At 45.5% G+C, this 18,295-nt stretch overlaps 1 protein-coding gene across 1 annotated transcript in view; it reads left to right on the top strand.

Annotated features, from left to right (window-relative positions):
• Positions 1-17,690, top strand: part of LOC136127949 (solute carrier family 23 member 1-like) — a 44,887-nt gene extending 27,197 nt beyond the window's left edge. The window contains exons 5-12 of the mRNA XM_065883585.1: positions 1,389-1,570; positions 2,496-2,616; positions 3,713-3,869; positions 4,699-4,952; positions 14,228-14,392; positions 14,792-14,900; positions 16,061-16,156; positions 17,431-17,690. Of these exons, the coding sequence (XP_065739657.1) occupies positions 1,389-1,570; positions 2,496-2,616; positions 3,713-3,869; positions 4,699-4,952; positions 14,228-14,392; positions 14,792-14,900; positions 16,061-16,156; positions 17,431-17,690 (1,344 nt within the window). The remainder of the gene's footprint in view (positions 1-1,388; positions 1,571-2,495; positions 2,617-3,712; positions 3,870-4,698; positions 4,953-14,227; positions 14,393-14,791; positions 14,901-16,060; positions 16,157-17,430) is intronic.
• The last annotated feature ends 605 nt before the right edge of the window (positions 17,691-18,295 follow it).

The raw sequence follows: 18,295 nt of genomic DNA, 5'->3' as shown, positions 1-18,295 counted from the left end.
GAAAGTGAAGTTGGGAGAATTCCTGGGTGGTCCAGTGGTTAGGACTGCGCTTTTACTGCCAAGGCCGTGGGTTTGATCCCTGGTTGGGGAACTAAGATCCGCAAGCCATGTGGTGTGACAAGAAAAAAAAGGGGGGGGGGACTTGGATTAGCTGTAAATGTACATTGCAAACTCTAAAGGAAAAAAAAAAGGATAATGGTTATGCTAAGAAAGGAAAGGGGGAAAAAAAGCTCAGTTAAAACCACAAAAAGAAGAAAACCAGTAGAAGACAAAAACAGAAATGAAGAACAAGGGCAACAAATAGAAAATAGTAATGGTTATGGTGGATATTAATCCAACTATATCAATAATCACTTTGAACGTCATTGGTCTAAAGGCACAGAGATTGTCAGAGTGGATCAAAACACAAGACCCAACTGTATGTTGTCCAGAAGAAACCGGCTTTAAATATAAAGACACATGTAGATTAAAAGTAAATGGATGGAGAAGAATATACCACGTTAACACTGATCAAAGGAAAGCAGGAGTCAGACTTCTTTCTTTTCAGAAGAGCAGACTTCAAAGCAAGGAACATTTTCAGGGGTAACATGAATAACATCCATATTAGCAAAGTAGAAAAGGAGAAGTAAAGTAAAACTCAATCAGTCCAATAGATCAGGGGTTGGCAAACTACAAGCCGTGAGCCAAATCTGGCTAGTTGCCTGTTTTCTGTTTGTTTGTTTGTTTGTTTATAGCCCGCAAGCTAAAAACGGTTTTATATTTTAAATGGTTGAAAAAGAATCAAAAGAAGAATGATATTTTATGACATGTCAAAAGTGTACGAAATTCAAGAATAATATTTTATGACATGTCAAAATTGTACGAAATCCAAGAATAATATTTTATGACATGTCAAAATTGTAGGAAATTCAAATTTCATTGCCTATCAGTGGAGTTTTATTAGAACACAGTCAAGCTCATTTGTTTCCATCTTGCCTGGAAAAGTTTCAGCTGAGCCTGCACGGTCCACAGAGCCTCAGCTATTCACTCTCTGATCCTGTACAGAAAACCTTTGCCAACCTCTGCAACAGGAAGTAGGAAAACAGAGACAAATAAATCAGCAAGATGTTCACTACATAAGTGGGTGATGCCAGTATTACGAGTCATCACATTATCACTGTGATCAATAGATAACCCTGAAATCTACTTCCTGAAAAACTTCACATTAGGTGAAAATGTCCAACAGACAGTTGGAGATAGAGGACTGGAGAGAGGAGTGAGGTCCGAGCTCACCTTCCCTTAGTTCCTCTGGGGTCCAGCTTTGCCCCTGCACTGCCTCTGAAGGTACCACCAATCTGGGTGGCCCCGCCACAGGCTCCCAGGTGCTGAGTCCCGTGCTTCCTCTTCAGCTGCAGGGAGCCATCATGGTTGCTTCCTGTGTCCAGATGCTGGTGGGCTTCTCAGGCCTCATTGGCTTCCTCATGCGCTTCATCGGCCCCTTGACCATCGCTCCGACCATCTCCCTGGTGGCCCTGCCTCTCTTCGATTCTGCGGGCAATGACGCCGGGATCCACTGGGGGATTGCTGCCATGTAAGCACCCTCTGGGGAAGGTGGGCCGTCTTTGGAGGAAGATTACCCAGTAAGAAGAGTGAGTCCTGGATATTGGCAAACTCTGGTGGTTTACAAATACTTTCACAAACATCACGATACCTTAAAAGCAGTGAAATGGCTACTTAGAATGTATTATTACTATTTCTTATGTTATCAGTCCTCACAGACAGTAAGTTCATCACAGGCAGGGTATAAACATACTTAGCGTAGCGTTCACAGACAGCTGATGCTACTCGTCCCCTGCCTCCTAGGTTTTCACTGAGCAAATATTTGTAAACCTCCAGCACCTGGGAAGAATGCAAAGACACGGCCCCAGCTCTCAAGCATTTTGTAGCGTAGTAAAGGGATAAGACTTGTGTCCAAGTGCCTGTGACACCAGGAGACAGTGATGAGAGTCACAGTGTGCCGGCTGGTTCAGGGGATGGGGTGGTGACAGCCAGCTTGCCGAGGGTGGGGGGTGGTGTCAGGAAGGCTTCCCAGAAAAAGAGGCCCTCAGCATTTAAACAGAGCTTTGAAGGGGCTTGGGCATGACCCTGGACACGCTCATTCACTCTGTCTGTTGTGGCCTGACCGCGAGGACCTGCAGGACCACCTGGGAGAGAAGGTGGTCTGACTCTGGCCTCACTGGCTTCAGTCTGGATCTGTGCAGCTGCCATGCTTATTTCTCAGGCCCCTGCCCACTGTTCCTCTTCAGCCACCAGCAAGCAGCCTCTGAAAGGGGCCTGCCCACCTTTTCAGAACTGGCAGGATGCTGCCTACACTGCAGAGCAGGGCCTAGATGGGGACCCTCCCAGTACAGCCACTGCCCCATAGTCCCAGAGACACATGATGGCATGCCTTCCCGGACCGTCGCTCGTGATGAGCCCAAGTTTGCCAGGTTGGGTGTGGTTTGTTTCTGTTTCAGGACCATCTTCCTCATCGTGCTGTTTTCTCAGTACCTGAAAAACATTGCGGTGCCTGTGCCTGTTTACGGAAGAGAGAAGAAGTGTCACACCTCTAAGTTCTACCTGTTTCAGGTCTTCCCTGTAAGAAGCGCTCCCCACCCTCTGCCATTCTTAGTTGACTCACCTGGAGAGTGAGGGACAGCCTGTTGCTCTCCCAGATGGCCCCCAAGTCAAATGCTCTCCACCTGCAGCGGCCTCTCCTCCTGAGCCCCCCTTAATTGCCCCGCGGGTGGTGGGAGCCTTGGTGTAATGCCATCCCAGATCTTCCCTCATTGCTTCTCTCCCAGGAGTAGAGAACTCGCCCCAGGTTGCTGCCCTGGGCACCGCTGTGGGACAGTCTTCTCGTGTCCCTGGGCCGTCCTCATAGCGTGGCACGGGGGGAGACAGCCAGGCTCACCGCTAAAGGTGCAAAACTAAGGGCCAAGTTGCTTAGATCAGGTTCTTTCTCATTGGCTCCTGGATAATTCAGATCCTGCCGACAATGATGGTGTCTCCTTTTTCAGAGCCTTCTCTGTTGAATTTGCTCCACTCTGTCAAGTAGGTGCCATTGCCAACCGCACAAATGTGTTTTCAGGTTCAATTTATCTGTGAAATACATTCTGCATTATAAAAAGTTACTTCCACATAGTGATCTCATTGATCCCTCAGCAATCCTGTAGGCCAGTGGTTCAAAAGTTCGGTATGCATGAGAATCACCTGGGGACATTGCTAAAAGTGCCGATGTCAGGGGTTCTACCATCAGAGATTAAAAGTCAATATATCTGAGGACCTCACTTTAAGAAATCCTGCCTCAGGCTCTGCAGAGCAATGGTTGTCATTCCATTGTACAGATGAGGACACTGAGGCTCAGGGAATTTGATCCAGGGTCATGTGACCAGCAAGCAATAGAAAGGGAGTCAGACGGCAATCCTTCTGACCCAGGCTGTGTCCACTTTCCTAGACATTTCTGCCTCTACTTGACACAAGGTCTCCCCACAGTTTAGTTTCTCTATTCCTGTAATGTGTTCATTATCCACTGACACAGCGGATTCCTGTTGTCACTGGAAGGGTTTGTAGCCCAACACTTCCTCATCTCAAAGAGCTTGCTCGACTCCCTCCTTCGCCCACCCTCTCTGGGAGGTGTGGGCAGGTGCAGGGGTGGGGCCCAGTATGAAGGGCGCCTCCCTCCCTCTGGCAGGTGTTGCTGGCGCTCTGCATCTCGTGGCTGCTGTGCTTCGTGCTCACAGTCACCAACGCCCTCCCTTTGGCACCTGCAGCCTACGGGTACCTGGCCCGCACAGACACCAAAGGCGACGTCCTGAGCCAGGCTCCGTGGTTTCGCTTCCCTTACCCAGGTAACGAGACGCCGACGCCTGGGGCCCATCTTGCCTGGGGCATATGCTTCCCAGGACTGCCCGTGAGGCTCAGGCACCAGAGGGGGAAATGAGTAGAGCCGGGACGGGATCTCCTCCAAGGGATCTGGCAAGGAGGGACAGGCCCCACGGAGTCCATATGAGACCCCTAAGAGAGGAAGGAGACCCTTGGGTGGTCCTAAGAATGCTTTGGGGGTGGTAGACCAAAGGTTCCCTCTCCCAGACCTACCTCCTTCCTGGCCCGCATGCCTCATCCCCTCCTCCACATTGCTCAGGCCCCATCCACTGGGGGTGGGGAAAGCACAGAGGGATCCTGACCTCTTAGCCAACCTTTGGGTCTCCTCGTGGAACTGGTGGATCCCACACAAGGGAGGCTTGGGACTGAATTAGAACATTTCTGGGTTGCTGGTCAAGGGCATCTCCTTTCCCTGCAGTTCTTGGCTCAGGGTGTGAGAATAACCACGTTCCGGTTGTGGGGGTGAGGAGGTCCTGGCCTCATGGACTGGGGAGCCAGGACCTCCCTGAGTAAGAATCCTGGAAGCCTTCAAAAGGCTTCAAGGCCCTCCCGGAAAGAGGCCCAGTTTCTGGTTCTTTTTGTGCACTGTGACCTCAAGGTCAGGGCCTCTGACCTACCCTCAGGGAGGCATGGGAGGGCTGGAGTCTGAGACAAAGCTTCAGGACAGCTGTTGGGTTGGAAGACATGTTGCCTGGTCTTTAAAGCCTACCGGAGAACCCTCTGGCAAGGGAATTATTTGGGGTCCAGCAGCCTGTTATCTTCCGGATGAATATTCCCTCTGCGCTGCAATTTCAGGGCAGTGGGGCCTCCCCACCATCAGCCTGGCTGGGGTCTTTGGGATCGTCGCAGGGGTGATCTCCTCAATGGTGGAGTCCATAGGCGATTATTATGCCTGTGCCCGCCTGGTGGGGGCACCACCCCCTCCGAAGCACGCCATCAACCGAGGCATCGGCATCGAGGGCCTGGGCTGCCTGCTGGCAGGGGCCTGGGGTACGGGGAACGGCACCACCTCCTACAGCGAGAATGTCGGCGCTCTGGGCATCACCAGGGTAAGGCTGCTGACGGTGGCCCCGGGGGTGGGGTGGTGGGTGGGCAGCCTGAGTACCTGAATCTGTCGTCAGTGTCTTAGCCTCTTATTGCTGCTGCAACAAATTATCACAAACTTGATGGCTTCCGGCAACCCAGACGTATTATTTTACTGATCTAGAAGTCAGAACTCCAGTGCGGGTCTCACAGGGCTACAGTAAAGGGATTGGCAGGGCCGTGTTCCTTTCTGGAGGTTACAGGGGAGAATCCATTTTCTTGCTTTTTCCATCATCTAGAGGCTGCCCACATTCCTTGGCTATGGCCCCTTTCCTCCATCTTTAAAGCCAGCAACGTGGCGTCTCTCTGACCTTTCTTCCTTAGTCACATCTCCCTTTGACCACAGCTGGGAAAGATTACCTGCTCATAAGGATGCATGTAATTAGGCTGGGCCCACCTGGATAACTCAGGCTACTCCGTCCATCTCAAAATCCTTAATCACATTGCAAAGTCCTTTTGCCATTAAGGTAATGTATTCACAGGTTTGGGCATGGACATCTTTGAGGAGCCTTTATTTTGCTTACTATACCTGACCTTCTTGGTTGTGGTCACCTCCACCTGAATGTCCCAAGGGTACCTCACACTCAGAATGGCCTCCATTATGCTGAGTCCATGCCCCCATCCTTACTTCTCCCGTAAACCTTGTCTTCATGAATTCACCCAGTCATCCTTAACTTCTCTCTGTTGTGTGCTTCTCACAGTGGATTCTGTTTTCTCAGCATGCGTGCTGCCCTCCTGTCCTCTTGTCTCCATTCCCAGTATCACAGCTTTATCATCTCCCACCTGGACATGGCAGTATCCCTAACTGTCTCTTGCCAGGATCTTGCCCATCTCTAATCTAGCTACCACATGGCTGCCCAAGGATCTTTCTAGAACCCAATTAAATTAGTCCCTGCTTAAAATCTCTTCCAGCCTCCCATTTTCCACAGGAAAGCCTCATAAGGTCAGCAAGAATTCTTCAAGATGGTGCTTTCTTCTTCTTATTATTATTTTTTGGCTGCATTGGGTCTTTGTTGCTGCATGTGGGCTTTCTCTAGTTGCGGCGAGCGGGGGCTACTCTTCATTGCGGTGCGCGGGCTTCTCATTGCGGTGGCTTCTCCTTGCGGAGCACGGGCTCTAGGCTCGCAGGCTTCAGTAGTTGTGGCTCACGGGCTCTAGAGCGCAGGCTCAGTAGTTGTGGCGCACGGGCTTAGTTGCTCCGTGGCATGTGGGATCTTCCCAGACCAGGGATGGAACTCGTGTCCCCTGCATTGGCAGGTGGATTTTTAACCACTGCGCCACCAGGGAAGTCCCCAAGATGGTGCTTTCTAAGGTGACTTAGAAAAGACTATTATTACGATGTTGCTTTCCTGTATGCTTCAGTGCATAGGTACACTGTTTCCCAGCACAAGTGAAGTGAGCTTTGGAAAGTACTCACTTTCCTCCACCCACATCCCCACCCTGTATTTTCTGATAGCTCCCTTGGACCTATCTACCTCTGTACCCTGCATGGCCTCTGGCCCATAGTGAGAGTTAAAATCTGTAAGCAAACAGCAGAGCCAGCACCCAACCCTATGGCAAGTTCTATGTGCTTGGACACTGTGGACTCTTTGACATTTCCCCAAAGTTTCAAGACCTTCGGTGCAAGTGAGAGGAACATTTTTCCACGTGAGGGCCACTGGCCCACACAGAAATGTGGGAATGGCCTGTGTAAGTATAAAGCAGCAAATATTTTTCTTGCTGAAGGGAAGATATCTCACGCAGAACAGAAAATTATATTCAATAAACAGAACAAAAAATTTTTTGATGTATCATTTCTAAATTAAGACCCTTTACAGGAGAGGGAAAGAGCAGGCAAGAAAAGATACACAGACACCAAACAGGCTACAAATCCAGCAGACCCATTAACTCTGGTTTGGACTCACACCTCCCCCTTGTGGCCCCGTGTTGCATCTGCATTCATGGGCTCTGACCTATTCTTGGTTCTCCCCTGGTCAGTCCGGAGAAATCAGGCTGAAGGCCAAAGATCTCCCATCACTTTTCTAGGGTGTCATGGCTCCCAGCCCAGATGTGAATCCTGAGACCAAAAGATGCCCAGGGCTGCATGATAAATTCTGTGGTAGTAGGATTGGGGGTGACCTGCCATCTTTATGAGACCATTATTACATCCAAAGGGTATTGGTTGAACCTGACAAGTTGATCTATTGTGCTTAGAAGCATGCCTTAGTTCCCACAAAGGCACGGTTCATTGCTAGGGTTGTAAACAAAAGAAGTTATTTTGATGTGGTTAATTCCTATCACTTGCCTTCCAATGAAGACAGTTAAATAAATTAGCTCTTAAACTGGAAAGAAAAATAAGCAAAGGCCGAATCTGCTACTTTATTGCTGCATTAATGGACTTCAAGTTGTTGACACTAGAGTATCTTAAAAAAATGCTTAAATTGTGGTAAAAGACACATAACAGAAAATCTGCCATCTTAATTATTTTTGTGTACAGTTCAGTAGCATTCAGTGTATTCACATTGCTGTGCAGCTGATCTCCAGAACTTTTTCATCTTGCAAAACTGAAACTACACTAGAGTATCCTTTTTCTATTTTATTTTTTTTAACATCTTTATTAGAGTATAATTGCCTTACAATGGTGTGTTAGTTTCTGCTTTATAACAAAGTGAATCAGTTATACATATACATATGTCCCCATATCTCTTCCCTATTGCAAGATCTGTATTCTTTTTTTACATCTTTATTGGAGTATAATTGCTTTACAATGGTGTGTTAGTTTCTGCTTTAAAGTGAATCAGTTATACATATACATATGTCCCCATATCTCTTCCCTCTTGCGTCTCCCTCCCTCCCACCCTCTCTATCCCACCCCTCCAGGCAGTCACAAAGCACCGAGCGGATCTCCCTGTGCTATGCGGCTGCTTCCCACTAGCTATCTACCTTACGTTTGGTAGTGTATATATATCCATGCCTCTCTCACTTTGTCACAGCTTACCCTTCCCCCTCCCCATATCCTCAAGTCCATTCTCTAGTAGGTCTGTGTCTTTATTCCTGTCTTACCCCTAGGTTTTTCATGACATTTTTTCCCTTAAATTCCATATATATGTGTTAACATACAGTATTTGTCTTTCTCTTTCTGACTTACTTCACTCTGTATGACAGACTCTAGGTCTATCCACCTCAGCCACTATGGAGACTAGTATGGAGGTTCCTTAAAAAACTACAAATAGAACTACCATATGACCCAGCAATCCCACTACTGGGCATATACCCTGAGAAAACCATAATTCAAAAAGAGTCATGTACCAAAATGTTCATTGCAGCTCTATTTACAATAGCCAGGACATGGAAACAACCTAAGTGTCCATCATCGGATGAATGGATAAAGAAGATGTGGCACATATATACAATGGAATATTACTCAGCCATAAAAAGAAACGAAATTGAGCTATTTGTAATGAGGTGGATAGACCTAGAGTCTGTCACATAGAGTATCTTTTAAGGACTGGGAGTAGAAACAAATGCATGAGAAGAGGTCCAAGAACTACCTAAACACATTCATTGATAATAGACTTATGATGGGATATTCAGACATTTGCAGCACAACTCCAGCTTTTGAGGATGAGGCTGAATGCTTCGAGGTCAGAGGTCATTTTGGTCTCACTGGTAGCTGTCACTCAAACCCTAGATACAACCCTTGACTGGCACAACAATCATTACTGTCCAGCGTGTGACAGCTGTGTGTGCCTGGTACTGGGATGGGATGTGGACCAGAGCCCATAATCTTCACAGCATAGTGTTTTTTTTTTTTTTAACCTTTGTAGAAACTTTTTATTTCCAGATCTAATAGCTGCTCTAAGCGGGTGAAACGTACTTCTTTAGCATTCCCAAACTCCTAGCTGCTCGAGAAACCCTATGCAAACCAGGTGATAGCAATTAGTAGTGACTCTAGCACAACTGATCCTTGACTTTGGACCAGTTAATGCTGTATAATACCATGGGGAGGAGCCTTGTCTCTGTTTTGTATCTTAATAAACCTCCAGTAGATGAAGAAGGAATCATAGTTTACACATAATCCATGATAATTGCTTGTTGAGAAAATCTAATTTGTCCTAATTGAGAAAATATATCAATTAATAATAATGAAGTGACTTATAGAGGGAACTTTTAAAAAAACTTATTTGATTGAAGTATAGTTGATTTACAATGTTGTGCTGGTTTCTGCTATACAGCAAAGTGATTCAGTTTTATATAACATTATTTTTCATATTCTTTTCCATTATGGTTTACCACAGGATGTTGAATATAGTTCCCTGTGTTATACAGTAGGACCTTGTTGTTTATCCATTCTATATGTAATCGTTTGCATCTGCTAATCCCAAACTCCCAATCCATCCCTCCCCCACACCTGCTCCCCCTTGGCAACCACAAGTCTGTTCTCTATGTCTGTGAGTCTGTTTCTCTTTGGTAGATAAGTTCATTTGTGTCCTATTTTAGATTCCACATATAAGTGATATCACAGGGTATTTGTCTTTCTCTGTCTGACTTACTTCACTTAGTATGATAACCTCTAGGTCCATCCATGTTGTTGCAAATAACACTACCCTTTTTAATGGCTGAGTAATATTCCATTGTATACACACACCACATCTTTATCCATTCATCTGTTAATGGACATTTAGATTGTTTCCATGTCTTGGCTATTGTGAATAGTGCTGCTGTGAACATAAGGGTGCATGTATCTTTTCAAATTAGAGTTTTGTGCAGATATATGCCTAGGAGTGGGATTGCTGGATCGTATGTCAACTCTATTTTCAGTTTTTTGAGAAACCTCCATATTGTTTTCCATAGTAGCTGCACCAATTTACATTCCCACCAACAGTGTAGGAGGGTTCCTAGAGGGAACTTTTTGAAATGTAAATCACATCATGTCACTACCCTGCTTGACACAACTCTACTGAGTCTCCTTTGTCTTTGGATTTGTTATTTTTAATTGTAGTAAAATACGTGTAACATAAATTTAGCCTCTTAACCATTTCTAAATGTATAGTTCAGTAGAGTTAAGTACATCCAAATTGTTGTGCAACCAATCTTCAGAACTCTTTTCTCTTGCAAAACTGAAATCTGTACCAATTGAACAACAACTCCATATTCCCCCCTCTCCCAGCCCCTAGCAACCACCATTCTACTTTCTGTCTCTATGAATTTGACTGCTCTAGGTACCTTATATAAGTGGACTCATACAGTATTTGTCTTTTTGTGGGTGGCTTATTTCACTTAATGTCCAAGTTTTATCCATGTTGTGCAGGTGTCAGAATTTATTTCCTTTTTAAGGCTGAATAATATTCCATTGCATGTATATACTACGTTTTGTTTATGCTTTGTCTTTGGAATTTATCGTAACTCCTTTCCATGGCCCTTAAAGTACTTCATGACAGAGTCCCTTCCTTGCTTTCCATCCCATCTCCTGTCTCTCACCCTGCATCACTGTGCCCCAGGCACATCAATTCCCTCCCCTAGGTTTATTGAGATACACTTGGCATATAACATTGTGTAAATTTAGGTGTACAATGTGTTTATTTGATACACTTATATATTACAATATGATTACCACCATTAGCTAACACCTCTATCACATTACATAATTACCATTTCTTTTTTGTGGTGAGAGCATTTAAGATCTACTATCTTAGTAACTTTGAAGTATACATTTTTGTTAACTATAATCACCATGTTGTGCATTAGGTCCCCAGAACTTATTCATCTTCTAACTGAAAGTTTGTACTCTTTGATGAACATCTCCCCATTTCCCCTGGTAGCCACCATTCTACTCTTTACTTCTACAAGTTTAGCTTTTTTAGAGTCCACATGTATATGATATTATACAGTATTTGTTTTTCTCTGTTTGACTTACTTCACTTAACGTAATGCCCTCAAGGTCCATCCGTGTTGTCACAAATGGCAAGATTTCATTCTTTTTTATGGCTTAATAATATTTCATTGTACATACCACATCTTCTTTATCCATTCATCTGTTGACAGACACTTAGATTGTTTCCATACCTTGGCTATTGTAAATAATGGTGCAATGAACATGGTGGGGGGGTGCACATATTTTTTTGTTAGTGTTTTCATTTTCTTTGGATAATCCCAGAAGTGGAATTGCTGGATCATATGGTAGTTCTATTTTTAACTTTTTGAGGAATCTCCATACCATTTTTTCATAGTGGCTGCACCAATTTACATTCCCACCAGCAGTGCACAGGATTCCCATTTCTCCACATCCTTGTCAGCACTTGTTACCTTGTGTCTTTTTGATGATAGCCATTCTAACAGGTGTGAGGTGATATCTCATTGTGGTTTTGATTTGCATTTCTCTGATGATTAGTGATGTTGAGCATCTTTTCATGTACCTGTTGGCATTTGTATGTCTTCCTTGGAAAAAAAAGTCTATTCAGTTCCTCTGCCCATTTTAAAATTGTTTGTTGTTGTTGTTGTTATTGAAGTATATGAGTTCTTTATATATTTTGGATATGAAACCCTTATCCAACTATACAGTTTGCAAATATTTTCTCCCATTTAATAGGTTGCATTTTCATTTTGTTGATTGTTTCTTTTGCTGTACAAAAGCTTTTTAGTTTAATGTAGTCCCACTTTTGGATTTTCACTTTTTAAAAAAAAAAGATTTATATTTATTTATTTTTGGCTGAGCTGTGTCTTAGTTGCAGCATGAGGGATCTTTGTTGCAGCATGCGGACTTCTTAGTTGTGGCATGCCTGCAGGATCTAGTTCCCTGACCAGGGATCGAACCCAGGCCCCCTGCACTGGGAACACAGAATCTTACCCACTGGATCACCAGGGAAGTTCCTGATTTTCACTTTTTTTGCTTGTGCTTTTGGTGTCATATCCTAAAAAATCATTGCCAAGACCAATGTCAAGAAGCTTCCCTGTGTTTTCTTCTAGGAGTTTTGCAGTTTCCAGTTTTACATTTAAGTATTTAATCCATTTTTAGTTAAATTTTGTGAGCGGTGTTAAGATAGTGGTTCAATTTTCAGTTTTCTGCATGTGGTTATCCAGGTTTCCCAACACTATTGAAGATACTATCCTTTCCCCATTGAGTTTTCATGGCTCCCTTGTCAAGTATTAGCTGACCATATATGCATGGGTTTATTTGTGGGCTCTCAGTTCTGTTCCATTTGTCTATGTGTCTATTTTTATGCCAGTACCATAGTGTTTTGATTACTATAGTTTTGCAGTATAGTTTGAAATCAGGACGTGTGATGCCTCCAGCTTTTTTTCTATTTTTCTTTTTCAGAATTGCTTTGGCTATTTGATGTCTTTTGTGGTGACATAAGCATTTTAGGTTTTTTTTTTCCTACTTCTGTGAAAAATGCCATTGGAAATTTGATAGGGATTGCATTGAATCTGTAGATGGTTTTGGGTAGTATGGACATTTTAACAATATTAATTCTTCCAGTCATGACATGGGATACCTTTCCATTTATTTGTGTCTTCTTCAATTTCTTTCATCAGTCTTATATTTTTCACCTCCTTGGTTAGATTCATTCTTAAGTACTTCATTGTCTTTGATGCTATTGTGAATGGGATTGTTTTATTTCTTTTTCAGATGTTTTATTGTTAGTGTAGAAAAATGCAGCTGATTTCTGTATGTTGATTTTGTATCCTGCAACTTTACTGAATTCATTGATTAGTTGTAACAATTTCTTGGTAGAGTCTTTAGGATTTTCTATATATAAGATCATATCATCTGCAAATAAAGATAATTTTACTTCTCCCTTTCTGATTTGGATACCTTTTTTTTTGCAGTATGTGGGCCTCTCACTGTTGTGGCCTCTCCCGTTGCGGAGCACAGGCTCCAGACGCGCAGGCTCAATGGCCATGGCTCACGGGCCCAGCCGCTCCGCGGTATGTGGGATCTTCCCGGACCAGGGCACGAACCTGTGTCCCTTGCATCGGCAGGCGGACCCTCAACCACTGCGCCACCAGGGAAGCCCTGGATACCTTTTATTTCTTTATCTAACCTGATTGCTATGGCTATGGCTTCCAGTAATATGTTGAATAGGAGTGGTGAGAGTTGTCACCCTTGTCTTGTTTTCTGATCATAGAAGAAAAGCTTCCAACCTTTCAGCATTGAGTATGATGTTAGTTGTGGGCTTTTTGTATATGGCCTTTATTGTGTTGAGATGCATTCCTTCTATATTTAATTTGTTGAAAGTTTTTTTATCCTGAAAGGATGTTGGATTTTGTCCAATGCTTTTTCTGTGTGTATTGAGATGACCATATGTTTTTATCTTTCATTCTGTTAATGTGGTGTATCACATTTATTGATTTGCACATGTTGAGACATCCTTGCATCCCAGGGATAAGTCCCAGGTGATCACGGTGTATGATCCTTTTAATGTACTGTTAAATTTGGTTTGCTAACATTTTGTTGATAGTTTTTGCATCTATATTCATCAGGGATATTGGTCTGTACAGTTGACCCTTGAACAATGTGGGGAGTGGGGTGGGGTTAGGGGCACCAATCCTTGCAGTCGAAAATCCGTGTATAACTTATAGTTGGACCTCTGTACACGTGGTCCCTCCATATCCATGGTTCCATCATATCTGTGGTTCCACATTCACAGATTCAACCTATCATGGATTGTTTAGTACTACAGTATTTACTGTTGAAAAAAAATCTGCATATAAGTGAACCCACACAGTACTTTCTTTTCTTTTCTGTCCTTATCTGGCTTTGGTATCAAGGTAATGCTGTCCTCCTAAAATGAGATTGTGAAGTAAGTGTTATTAATCCCACCTGGTAAATTTGGAGGCTGACATTTTGAGAGGTTAGGTAACTTGCGTGAAGCCGAACAGCTAGTTAGAGGCAGAGTTGGGATTGGCTCTCAAACCCCATTCTTAAGCATTGGGCCACTCCCTCCCAAGAGAGACTTCTTGCCTCACTATAAAGTCTGCCTAGAGAAGGAGCATTGGAGTCAGGACTTGAAGACATGTATGAGAGCAGCAGAGAGGAGAGGTGAGGGCAGAGGCTGGGACCCAAGGTCACACCTTCATGCTTTCGCCAGCACCATGTGGGAGTAGAGGGGGGCCATTTCTGGGTCAGTCGATGCTGCTCCTGTGGGTCCCCTGGAGCCATTGTTTGTGATGCCCCAGGAGCAGGGCAGAGGCCTCCAGGGTGTGTGACCCAGCTGGTGCTGAGCTCCTCGTCTCTCCCCCATCTCCCTGAGTGCTACAGGTAGGGAGCAGGATGGTGATTGTTGCGGCGGGCTGCGTGCTGCTCCTGATGGGCATATTTGGGAAGATCGGGGCTGCATTTGCCACCATCCCAACCCCTGTGATCGGAGGCATGTTCCTGGTGATGTTTGGGGTCATCACTGCCGTGGGGATTTCCAATCTTCAGGTGAGGCAAGGCACCCTTAGGAAAGCAGCAGCATTGCATCTCCTGAAAGGAGCCCATGGGGATGGAGATGAATGGAACAGGGTGGGGACAAGGGAGGAGGGGAAGGGAGTCCTCAGTCCCAGAAACCGCACTGGCCCCAAATGGGAGAAAGAAATAACCAGAAGCACCCGAATTTCTGAAAAGCAAAATTGCATCAGTTTGAATTGGATTATCCAGACCACTCAGCTCCCAGGGTCAAGTGGGAGTCGGGACTTGTCTGAGAACCTGTGCCCTCTGAGCCCAGCCTCCCCCTCCAGTCTCAAGTCGGGGGGGGGGGGCGCTGGCTGGGCGGGTGTTTGACTGACGTGCAATACAGGTACTGATCGTTCCGGCTCTGCCGTGGCGGCCTCTCTCCTGCAGTACGTGGACATGAACTCGTCCAGAAACATCTTTGTCTTTGGCTTCTCCATCTACTGTGGGCTTGCTGTTCCCAACTGGGTGAACAAGAACCCGGAGAGGCTCCACACAGGTGATTCTCCATCCTCTAGACTGTGACCACTCCAGGGGCAGAGCTGGTGGGGTCCCTGGTCCCTGGGAATTCCTGTCACTTTTTTAAACCATTAACTATAGTCACCATGCTGTACATTACATCACCATGACTTATTTATTTCCAGTTCTATTGAGATATAATTGACATATGTCACTGTATGAGTCCCAGGTATACAGCATAAAGGTTTGACATACATATATTGTGAAACGACTACCATAATAAGTCTAGTTAACACCCATCTCCTCATATAGACACAATAAAAAGAAATGGGAAAAAAATTTTCTCCTTGTGATGAGGACTCTTAGGATCTACTCTCTTACCAACTTTTCTATATATCATACAGCAGTGTTAACCATAGTCGTCATGTTGTACATTTCATCCCTCATACTTATTTATCTTATAACCAGAAGTGTGTCCCTTTTGATCACCTTCCTCCAGTTCCTCCTCCTCACACCCCCTGCTTCTGGTAACCACAAATCTGATCTCTTTTTCTATGAGTTTTTTTTTAACAGTCTATATATAATAAGTGAGATCATACAGTATTTGTCTTTCTCTTTCTGATTTATGCCACAGCATAATGCTCTCAAGTTCCATCCATGTTGTTGCAAATAGCCAGATTTTATGGCTGAATAATATCCATTGTAAATATATACCTCATTTTTTTTAGTCATTCATCCGTTGCTGAACACTTAGGTTGTTTCCATATCTTGGCTCTTGTAAATAATGCTGCAGTGAAGGTGGCTGTGCATATATCTTTTTGAGTTAGTGTTTTCATTTTCTTTGGATAAATAACCAGGAGTGGAATTACTGGGTCATATGGTAGTTCTATTTTTAATTTTTTGAGGAACCTCCATACTGTTTTCCATAGTGGTTGCACTAATTTACATTCCTGCCAACAGTGCCCAAGGGTCCTTTTCTCCACACCCTTGCCAACACTTGCTAGTTCTTGTCTTTTTGGTAAAAGCCAAACAGGTGTGAGATGATATCTCACTGTGATTTTGATTTGCATTTCCCTGATGATTAGTGATGTTGAACACCTTTCATGTACCTATTGGCCATCTGTATATCTTCTTTGGAAAAATCTCTATTCAGATCCTCTGCCCATTTTTTAATCCCTGTCACTTCTGTCTTCACTCTAGGGATTCTGCAGTTGGACCAGGTCATCCAGGTGCTGCTGACCACGGGCATGTTTGTTGGTGGATTTCTGGGCTTTCTACTGGACAACACCATCCCTGGTAGGGCTCACCTTTGCTCTGTAAGCTGGCAGTTCGGGTAGATGGTCAGCATTTGGGTCACCCACATTGCTTCTCTAGCCCCAGTTCTCATGTAAGACTGGCCACAGCATACCCTGAGTGGGCCCTGCACCTGGGTGGGGTGTATGGGCCTGTACTAGCTTTCTAGGGCTGCCATCGCAAAATGCCACAGACTAGGAGGCTTAAACAACCAAAATGTATTTCCTCACAGTTCCAGAGGCTAGAAGTCCAAGAACAAGGTGTTGGCAGGATTGGTTTCTCCTGGGGCCTTTCTCCTTGACTTTCAGATGGATGGCCTTTCCTTCCTGTGTGTGCATCTCTGGTGTCTCTCTGTGTGTCCTAATCTCCTCTTCTTATAAAGATACCAGTCAGATTAAATTAGAGCCCACCCTAAAGACCTCATCTTTACGTCTTTAACTAAATCACCACTTTAAAGATTCTATCTCCAAATACAGTCACATTCTGAGGTTTGTGGGGTTAGGGCTTCAACATGATTTTTTTTGGGGGGGGACACAATTCAGCCCATAAAAGGACCCTAAGGTGAGAAATACACCAGAAGCAAAAAGCAAAAGACATAGCCCCAGCTCTCTTAGAGCCTGCCGTCTAGTTGACGAGGGAGAGAATGCATGTGTTCATTTATTCATATTCCAATAAAAACCACAGCAAGTACACTGTGTTCCAGATGCTCTGTATTGATACAAAGGGCTGCAAGACATGCCCCCCTGCCTTCTAGAAACTCACAGGCTAGTAGGGGAGAGAGACACGACAACAGACCATTACAGTACAGGGAAGTAAGTGTGATGATGAGCAAACGAAGCCCATGAGCGCTGAGGTGAAGAGCGCAGAGCTGCCCTCACTGGTGGCTTTCAGTGCTCCGTTCTTGATCCTCCCATGGCCCCTTGAAAGGACCTCTGTGATAGCTCCTGCTTCATGGTATTCCATTTCCCACATTTCTTCTCTCCACTAAATGTAAAATGCATCTGCATTCCAGAAACAGTGAAATATAGAAAGGTCCGCTCTGGAAGATGAGGAAAGAACAGTGGTTCATAGAAGGTCGTACCCCAGAGCTCAGGGAACACCTGATGATGAGCTGAGTTGAGCTGAGCTGATTCTTGGAATGGGCTTGGATGGGGAGGAGGGGCTGCTGGCAGGTGCAGGGCACTGAGACGAGGCCTCGTGAGTGCCTGCAGGGGGCACCAGAGGCTTCCACCCCCTCCCTCAGGGCCCAGGCTTGACTGCTTGCTGGCTCCCTTTAGGAAGCCTGGAGGAGAGAGGCCTCCTGGCGTGGAATCAAATCCAGAAGAAGTCTGAGGAGACTACGAAGACCTCGGAAGTCTACAGCCTCCCCTGGGGGATCGGCACCAGGTTCTGCGCATCCTCCTGCACCCGGTGCCTCCCCTTCTGGCCCAAGCTGGAACGTGGTGGGAGAGGTGAGGTGGGGGTGAGCCAGCTGACGCTCTGCTCCCGGGACCCCTCAGAAGAGCAACCCAAGGGCGCCACAGACACCAGGATGTAAGAACGCTCCTTCTGCACGTCCCAGAGGCTTCACTATCCCCCCACCCAATGTGCTGAGCTCCCCACTCACGTATGGAGGGGACCCTGCCCTCTCGAGTACCTCTGCACCCCGCACGTGGTGGCAGCCAAATAAGTATTAGATTAACACCATGACAAGCATGCTTTGACCCAGTCACTTTAGTCACCGAGGTCTGGCCTCAAGCTGCTTCCTTCCACCATGCTCCAGCCCTCCCATCTCCAGTGTAAACCAGTCCTCTTGGCAGTATTTTGATGCATCGGGAGGAAGAGGCTTTGGGTGGGGCAGGTGACGGAGATGGGGCTGTTTGCTGAAAGGTGAGGGGAACAGTTCTCTTCCTCCCCAAAGAGGCTGGAGGCCCTGCCAGCACCCCCAGGCCATTCTCTTCCAGACGCTTCTTCTTCAGGCCCCTCCCCTGCAGGTCCCTCCCTGCCAGGCCCCTGCCATTTGTGAACACCGAAGGGCCAGCAAAGCTACAATCCCTGCACAGCCCCAGCGCCAGTCCTTGGGGTCAGACTGTGTATCACAGGACGGTATAGTGAGGCTGTGGGCCCTGGCACTGTGGAGTCAGAACCAGGTTTGGATCCTAA

This window comes from Phocoena phocoena, chromosome 9, assembly GCF_963924675.1.
Source record: "Phocoena phocoena chromosome 9, mPhoPho1.1, whole genome shotgun sequence".
NCBI lineage: Eukaryota > Metazoa > Chordata > Mammalia > Artiodactyla > Phocoenidae > Phocoena > Phocoena phocoena.
Note: the sequence above shows the minus strand (reverse complement) of the source record. Positions and strands in the feature narration are given on the sequence as shown.